Source organism: Aplysia californica, unplaced genomic scaffold (assembly GCF_000002075.1).
Source record: "Aplysia californica isolate F4 #8 unplaced genomic scaffold, AplCal3.0 scaffold00864, whole genome shotgun sequence".
NCBI lineage: Eukaryota > Metazoa > Mollusca > Gastropoda > Aplysiida > Aplysiidae > Aplysia > Aplysia californica.
The window spans coordinates 152,270-161,630 of record NW_004798134.1 but is presented as its reverse complement, the minus strand read 5'-3'; the positions used below and the strand labels follow the sequence as shown (position 1 = coordinate 161,630).

The following is a 9,361-nucleotide window of genomic DNA, read 5'->3' as shown; positions in this document are numbered from 1 at the left end:
CCATGACTATCTTTAGATCTTGTGATTTTAACTGTTTCATTGCCTTATCAAGGTCTTCATAAAAAGTCTCAATTTCCTCGTTGTCGTGCTCTGATGTTGGTGCGTATATTTGGATGACACCTATGTCAAATGGTTTTCCCTCTAATTTAGCCACGATGACTCTATCTGACACTCCCCAAAAACCTTTGATGCTCTTTGCTGTTGCTTCGTTACATGTACAGAAATATATATTTAAACACAGAAATACATTAAAAGAATATATCAAATATACAATATTAAATCAATGCAGTGTGCGAACATGTCATTGCTGACCGCCGTTGTGAAGCGCCCTGTATTTTGAACTATTGTTATCATGTCTTGCCCATGGACACACCCATCTAAACCCTGTATCACTATACTTGCTTGATTTTTTTGTGAGTCCGAATTCACTAACCACTCGGCCACTACAGGGTAATTCCAACTTTTATTACTTTGCACGAAATGATTAACCCCCTCCCATTGTTTTGAAGTTGTCAAATTGATGTTTGGAAATTATACTGTTCCTGTCGTTTTATTCAAGAAAAATTCTGAAATTATTCAAACTAAGACCAAAAAATGTGAAATTATGCGATTCTGTGTTGTTTTAACTAAGAGTGATAAAGGAAAATAATCATAAATTATGCAAAAAATGATCAAATTTTGCTGAATTATGCGGGGTGCATAAAACCACGGGGACAGATTGAAATGAGACTACTGTCTGGCTGTGCACCCTGAATATTTCTCTCCCCCCTCCCCCACTTCTTCCCACCTCTGTCTGCAGTGCGTCCAACAGCTGTTATGGTTTGTCCTAACCACGCGTAAACGTATTGCTCTGCATAAATTTTCCCCAATAAAGTAAAAATAAAGGATGTCCTGTCTTTCGTCTGTGGTCTGACAGACGTGCGGTTCAGATCATCACCAGCGGTTTTTTTTCCCTTTCGGACATCGGACGCTTGCAGAAAGTCAATTTGTGAGTGTCAGATTCTTTACGCCTTTCAAGATAGGGCATTACTTGTTCGACGTTGGCAGAGGCGTCCACGGTCTAGGTTACCTGTTAAGCCCATGGGATTATATCTCAGTGGCAGGGACTGCTCAAAACTTTCGATCTCTTCAGAAACTCCACTTTGTAACAGCAGAGACTAGACTAGAGAGGGCGATTTGGGGGGGTGCATGGAGAAAAGAAAAGATGTTTCTTATAGTTATTCATGGTTAATGAGGTTCTGCAACTTCGAACAGGCTATGCTCTTTTTAATTTGCTTTTGTATTATACCACCCCCCACCCCCATTTCATGATTACAGTGAAGCTTGTTTAGGCTACATGCAGAAAGAGATGATCTGACATCGTTGTCACAGAACTGGGTGCGACAGTGCCTCTATTATAATATGCGTGCATTTTCCGAAGAGGAAGGCATGAATATCAAAGATAGAACAACTTATAGGGTGCTGTTGCTAGGGAATCACAGAACAGAGTTCACTCAATCCTTTACCCCTTTCACTGCACCCCCCCCCTTCCCCGGCCCCATCATACAGGAACGGCGAAGAATGGAGGCATCTGCGCATGCGCGTGCAACCAAAGTTCATGCGGCCATCAGCAACAGACCCGTATGTCTCGTCAATGAATCTTGTTGCAGACGATTTGGCGGCCTGCATTGAAACTGGTGCTTACACTGAGCTGAACGACGTGATTTTTCGATACGTTGTTGAAGGTACGCGATATATTGTGGAAAATTGGCTTGTTTACGAAGGCCTTTGGATTGGTTAGGCAAAATACTATTTTCCAGTCACTGCAGCATATAGGCTACTTTACCCCTTGCCCCCCCCATCCCTCCCTCCAAACTACTGTTGCTGGTCATCAGCACCTTCTGTGATGTAGGTAGTATAGTATGCACATTAAACCTCTTCAGCGGTACATCCTCAAATGCATTTCCTGTGACTACTCCGGGGAAACCAAGAATCCTGGCGCCTGTTCACTTTGAAATGATCTTTTTGGTGCTCTTTTAGTTTGCAGCCAGGGAGAGCACTGAATGAGTCTACACTACAGAACGGACAGCGGTTCCTCTCTCAGACGAGGGTTAGAAATGTTATAATTTTTTAGATGGTATGCACTGATACTGATATCAAATCTTGGCACTCAGATACAGCCTGTTGCACGCTTTAGAGTAGTTTATCTGACTCCTCCCCGCCCCCCCAGTCTCAACTAGACAGATAGTGACGCAGGACGCTGTTCCTCCCACTTCCATAATCTCAATCGATGTCTCCCTCTCAATGTTGTGGACACCTTCAGTTACCTCGGTCCGACTGTTGCCAGCTCACTGTTCCTTGGAATGTAATGCTGCTGCTGTTGTGACCTGGCTGGACAAAAGAACCAGGAACAACAACCATCCCTGTTGCAGAACATTTAGCTGTGCGTCCACCTATCCCCTACAGAGACGAGGATCTCTAGCTTCAGTCTTTGAGACTGAAGACATACCGCGCCCGTCCTTGGACAGGACACTGGTGCTGAAGCCTACAGGTATCCCCTTGTAAAAATCGAACTTCCTCAAAATTTGGACTCAGACCACTTACCACAGCGAAGATGTTCTCTGTCAGATTCACCTCAGACGGCTATCTATGACCATTGGATGGACCTCCGTCTCATTTCAAAAGGACTTGTATGACACTCGCCGAGGGTGCTCTATCAGTCGGGCGACCAAACCTGCGACTCAGAGGCGTGTGTGAGAGAAAATGTGAGCTGCTCGACATCGACCCAATGAATGGACCAGGATCTGATCATGGATCACGGCAAGCAGAGATAGTGAGACTCGTACAGTAAGAGGGAAAGCAAGTCAGACTGAAGTATCGGGCAACATGGCACACAACACCATCCTCTTCGCCTAAAACCAGTGTAGCAGACATTACTGCCGCTGGGTCAGACTTCCTAACCCCTCCAGGAGAAGTAAATTGAGACTAAATGACACTAACGTTAGTCACCATCTATTATCGTCTTTCGAGACTAATGGATACAATCGTTAATACTCATCAGAATTTGCAGAGTCCACGATCCCTTGAAAACTATAAAGTTTGAGACTACAGTAATCTCAACATCAACATCAAAATGATAATGCACAGTGCAAAAAACTTGGACAGCCGGCTCGTGTCTGGAAAAAAATCTCAACAGCTTTCACTTACTTTGGACGCCCTGACGAACATGAAATTGTACGGTCAGTCAAGGAAAAAAGAGAAAAAGAACAAGAAGAGACGGAATACCCTCATCTTGAGCGACTTTGTGAGCTTGAAGGGGCGCCTGCAGAAGTTCAAGACTGAGTGGGAGGAGCAGAAGGATATGGAATCAACCATTACTTGGAACCGTCAGCATCTACAACTTCGAGATGTGCTTCTTCAGGGGACGGAGCGCTTATGGGAATGCCCCTTGTGCAGTGATGTTGGTCCTTCACATAAGTAAACAAGTAAACAAGTCAGATTTATGGCATAACAAGAGAAGCAAAGACAACAGCACAGTTAAGTAGTCCAGTGAAGATCTAGAGTTCACATAGTATTTTCACTTCTTTTTCATCACAGATTCAGATGGTTAGGATATCTTTGTCGTATGGAAGATGAGAGAATTACCAACAGACCAGTTCTTCGGAGAAGTGAAGAATGGAAGGAGAGACAATGTCAATAGAAACTTAAATGCAAAGATGCCAGCGGAAGATATATGACTGCAAGAAGGATTAGCTATAGAAGCTGGGAAAGGCCGAGAGAAAATTGCGGCCGATTGAAAAGAGAAGTCAAGACCAGTCTCAAAATGAACAAGAAGCAGGGGCGTAACGCACAATCGAGTCAGGGGGTTACAAATAAAGATCAACACAGGGGAAAAATACCGCAACATTACGAGAATGGAAGTCACCGTTTTACTCTTCTACTGCTCTTATATGAGTTGATGCATTCTTCCTCCGCGACTTACTCCACTGTACTCACTGAACCCACATTTCAGGCACGCATTTACTAAGCTGCTATATGCGCCGTTATACAAAACATGAAAACCCATTTCGCTCAAAAACAATCGTCTGTGGTGACGGAAGAGTGGGTGTTAATAGTAATTTGAAGTATATATGAACAAATACGCCGGAAGCAGCAAGAACGTGCATAACTTGTTGAAAGTAATTAAAGGTCGTCGCGTCACCGCAAGCAGGTCTGATTAATTTGCCAGCTTAAGATGGATCAAATTGCGATCCTGAATGATTGAAGACTTCCTAACGGCGTATTCTTGGAGAACTTTGTCTGCACCTGACTTCTCATTCGATTTTGAGTGACTTGACATGGTTGATCTTGGCTGGTTTTATGTAATGTGGAATATAGGTAAATGTATGATTTGTAGATAATTTATTTGTTCCTTCATTATACCTCGTTCAAGGTGTCTGAATCCCCTCATTGTAGTAGTCATGACACGTCGACACTGGCCTTAACTTTTCTGTGTAAACCCTGAGACAACACCTGTAACACACTCCCTAAAGAAACAGTTATGATGTGCGTAGTGTCTAAATGCTAAAGGGAAAAGTAATGTAAAATGATTAATTTCTTGCAATCTGAAGAGGTAGGAAAAGGAGAAATCATCATCATCATCATCATCATCATCATCATCATCATCATCATCATCATCATCATCATCATCATCATCATCATCATCATCATTAAAAAAAGGGTTTTGAGACTTACTAGACTTTTCAAATTTAATAAGTTCGACGTTTTGCCCGGTAAAGGGCTTCTTCAGGAACATGTACAAAAATATAAGGGAAAATCTATTGACTACAAGCAAAGATAGTAAATAACAAGATGGGCCACTCAGCCAAAAAAGTGTCCGCAGGAAGTATGCTCTTTGCTTCAGATGGCGCTGCAGTCTGTTTTGAAGCTCTCTTTCGTTTTTCCAGAAGAAGAATAGGAATAGCACCTCCTTGCGTGCGCAGATCGACTGCTGTTCATCAGCAGTTCGGGTACGTTCAGTGTGGAGTTCTAGTTTTTTTTTATATTTTAATGACCTCTCGCCTTTCATTCTAAAGCCAAATTAAACGAAGAAAACCATCACCCTTTCCTTCGGAAGAGTTTTTTTGTCAGGGTAACCATTTTGAAAAAGCGTTCTTCCGAAATTTATCCCAAAACTTGCTAGTTTCACTTTGAATTTTTATAACTCAAGTAGAGTAACTCTGTTCGCAAAGAGTGCGCTTTTGTGAAGAGGGCGCCACCAAATTTTGAGGACACTTTTTTAATTGGCTCAAAGAGAGAAGTGGCCTATCTTGTTATGTACTATCTTTGCTACAAGCTATAGAAACAAAAGTGCGTGCACACACGTCATAATGTCAAAAGGTGCGATAAAAACAAATCGGGAAGACCAGTGAAAATTGAAGGCTAAATTGAAGAAAACTTCATCATCATCATCATCATCATCAACAACAACAACAAAAACAGCAACATCAATGTCAATAACAACAACGACAAGAACAGCAACAATAGTAACAACCCCCCCACCACTGGCAGCAACAGCTGCAGCAGCACCAACAACACAATTCTGTTCGTCAATCCACAGCTCTCCGTCAGTTTTGCTTCAGTCGCCGGATTGGAGCTCTTCCCATGACCGCTGATAAATCGAACGATATTTTGATCAGGGTGAAGCAGCTCTTCTCCATCCTTGGCGCCCCTCCTCTATTGCCACTTCACAGACTTTGGAAAACAAAGCCATACAAGATTGTGGAAGAAAATCTGGATTTTTTGATTGGGTGAGTTAGTAGCTTTAAAGAACGACGAAAACTGTGCCAAAAACTCCTGTCCTGGCCTTAGTTACGAGGATTTATCGAGGAAGTTTCCCAAAAAGTTATCCCCCCCCCCCACCTACATTTTTTTCCATTATCTTTATAAACGAGTTTACTGTAACAGAAGTTGCTCTCTTTTTTTGTCGTACTCTCGCTAGTCTGGCTCAGCTTGCTAAATTCGTGTCATTGGTATTGCAGTCCATCGTTGAGTTTCTTATGTGTTCTGTTTGCTTTCTCTATTTCACGCACGATATTACCTCACATGAACAACCTATTTTCACTTCACATTATGATTTTACCAAAGTCAGAACCAAGTGCCTTCGTTGAAAGCTTAAAAAAGGGTTAATAAGAAAATAATGCTGGTAAGCAGGAGCTGCCACTCGATTTCCCTAAATATTTGTACTAATTATGCTAAGGGTGACAAGGTAAAAGAACGCCCTCGATAAAAAAAGAAAAAAAGAAATTAAAATGACAGCGTCTTTTGGAGTGTCTTTTGATTAAAAAAATAAAAATAGAATAGCTTTTGTTGTGTCTTTAGGTAAAAAAACAACAACAGCAATAACGTGTTATTTATTATGTCTTTTGGTTCTAAAAAATAACGATAAAAATAAACGTCTTCTGTTGTGTCTTTTGGTTCTAAAAATTAAATTTAACATATCTTTTGTTGCAGACGACGTCAAGAGGTTTGCTTTTAGCCAAAGTATCATTGGTTGGTTCCGTTTTTTAAAACTATAGATAGGGTATCTGTGGGAGGATTCACGAAGCAGCTGCATACGAACCGCTTATGTGTGTTATCTTCGCACTATCTATGCACTTTCTGTTGTTAATACAAGGGGCAAAAAGACTAATGATTTAGTTACCACTAAGGTTATTAAACATTACCTAAGAGCGGACATTCTTTTTTCTGTTCAATGTCATGTTAACAAGTTTACAAGACAGCATCCAATTTTACGTTTGAGTTTTTCACACCGTATTAATCCGTCGTGAGGGTAGATAGATGTCAACTTAGGGAAGTCTTAGAGGAATATGGTGTAAGAGGACAATTGCTGGAGAACATTATGGCTCTTTATAAAAACAGCCTGTGTGCCGTAAGATCAACTGAAGGACAATCGGTATGGTTTCCCATCAAGTCTCGGGTGAACCAAAGGTGTGTTCTCTCTCCGCTTCTCTTCATCACATACATGGAAAAGATCACGAACGCAGCAAATGACAATATCACTGAAATGAACGAGCTTCTATTTGCTGATGACCAGAGTATAATATTTAATATTATTAAATACAAATGAAATTGAGGACTAGCGAGGCCAGGATAGGCCCAGAACAACATACTTAGGGAACCTAAACAAATGGGTAACAGGGAAAGATCAGGGAAACGTAGCTTTTTTGAGAGCATCCGAGCAAAGGAATGAACGGAAAACCATGATCGCCGATGTCTGTCGCAGATCTGGCACTGGATGATGATGATGAAATACAAATGAAGAGGAATGAGAAAAACACACATGAACATGAAAATCTCTATCTCAAAAAACGGGAGTTACGAAGGTCAGCAGAAACCCAGGGAAACTCAACATTCTTATTGATGGAACACAGCTCCAACAAGTAGAGGAATTTAAATATTTGGGAAGCATCTTCACACAAGATGGGCGTAGTATGGACAAAGAAATAGAAACAAGAACTATGAAGGCAAATGCAGTGACCTACCAGCTAGCACCCCTGCTTAGCCACAAGAACATCCCCACTGAAGTGAAATTCCAGCTCATCAACAGCATCTTCATACCAACATTAACATGCCAGTGACAAACATGGTCTCTAAACCAGGCACAAGAAAGAAAAATCAAGGCTTGCGAAATGAGGTGTCTCTGCAAAACCATCAACGTCACCAAAAGAGACCGCTTAAGAAACGAAACCATACGTCTACAAACTGGAATACCACCAGTAATACAATTCATAGAACGTCAAAGTGTCAAATGGTTTGGACATCTAACCAGAATGCCCCAGAAACAACTAGCGGCTAGAGCTTACAACCCCCGAGAATCCAGCTTTAAATCAAGAGGAAGACAAAGAAAGACCTTTCTGGATTGGGTTAAAAAGGTCCTGGAACAACATAGAGTATCTATCACAGACTCTACACACCTAGCACAGGACAGAAACTTGCACCTCCCTTCGACATCCTAAGGATACCAGAAAAAGTAAAAAGTAAAAAGTAAAAGTAGTGGGTTATTCAGGGGGAATCATGTCGGTCTCCGACAAATACGGATTGAGTCTTATTTCTCAAATATGTGTGGTCGCGGTGCTCTGGTATGTTTTGCTCCTTCTTTTCTATCAGACGTCTGTCGTCCTTGTCTCTCATCCTTCTCTTTTGTACATGTCGCTCTCTTGTAACACTTTTAATCTTGTTCACATATATGACCCTATCGGGTTGCAAATTCTATAAAACTCTTATTTAAACAAAAGAAATTTTCAAATATTATAGGTTTCTAAAATGCGTAAACCGCGATGAGCAAAGAGAATATACGAACCAACGTCATAGTCTTGCCAATGGAAACACAACACATTCTCTGTAATTGGGGGGCTCTCGTGGCCTAGAGGTTTAGGTGTTCGCCTCTCATTCAATGGTCCCGAGTTCGAATCTGGGTTGGGGCGGAAACACTTTCTTCTCTAAAATTGTCTCCTTTCACCCCCTTTCATTCTCTCTTGCAAGATTCTATCGTCTGCTTTCGTGTCCACTTTCTACCCCCACCCCCTCACCTCCTTTGCCCCCTTCACTGGGCTCCGGACTCTTTCTGCAGCCTTTCTACTGCTACTCCTTGGCTCCTTCTTGCTGCTGTCTTTCAGCCACACCCCTGATCGTCTGGTAGGAAAGATCTACACCTTGCCTTCTCGGACTAGGGTGAAAAATCTCGGAGGTTCCGTTTGCAAGTTGCGCACGTCAAAGGTCCAAAATCGATATGTGTAGGCTTCGGTCGCCACCCGAGCAAAATTCAAAATTTCCTATCAATTGAAACTGTTCGGTGTGCCCGCGCGCTCATATGACCTTATGCAGTTGCGAGCGCCGTAAAATATTTACGAAAATAAATTATTCTCTGTATCCAGATTTATATGGTATGATTCTAACATCCCTTTCAATTCGGTACGATCTGAATATAAGGAGGGATTTCCGATTTGTACCGCGTTATTTTAAATATATGTAGACATCTAAGTTCTTCAGAAGCTCAGGACAAATGAACTTACGGAAACCCTTTTTAGAGATCACAGAATTAACATTCGCTTTCTTATCCTACCTATTCAATCATCATCATCATCATCATCATCATCATCATCATCATCATCATCATCATCATCCTCATCAACAGCAACAGCAACAACAACAGCCCTGCTTCCTATGTTCCATGCTTCTGTTCTTGAACCAGTGTGTCGAGGCAAGAAGTAGAGCGTGCCATCGGCCGACTGAGGAATAGCTCGGAGGCAAGTCATGAGGGATCGCCTCACTTCATCCAGACGATGCTGAGTGATTCTGACCTGAAGCCTGATGAAATCGTCATGTCAATGAGTGAATTTTT

General features: G+C 41.8%; 1 protein-coding gene across 1 annotated transcript in view; it reads left to right on the top strand.

Moving 5' to 3' along the window:
- LOC101853738 (cytochrome P450 27C1) overlaps positions 1-9,361 on the top strand; it is an 18,043-nt gene that overhangs the window by 8,611 nt on the left and 71 nt on the right. The window contains exons 3-5 of the mRNA XM_013089047.2: positions 1,549-1,724; positions 5,579-5,768; positions 9,212-9,361. The exon at positions 9,212-9,361 is cut by the window's right edge and continues 71 nt beyond it. Coding sequence (XP_012944501.2) covers positions 1,549-1,724; positions 5,579-5,768; positions 9,212-9,361 — 516 coding nt within the window. The remainder of the gene's footprint in view (positions 1-1,548; positions 1,725-5,578; positions 5,769-9,211) is intronic.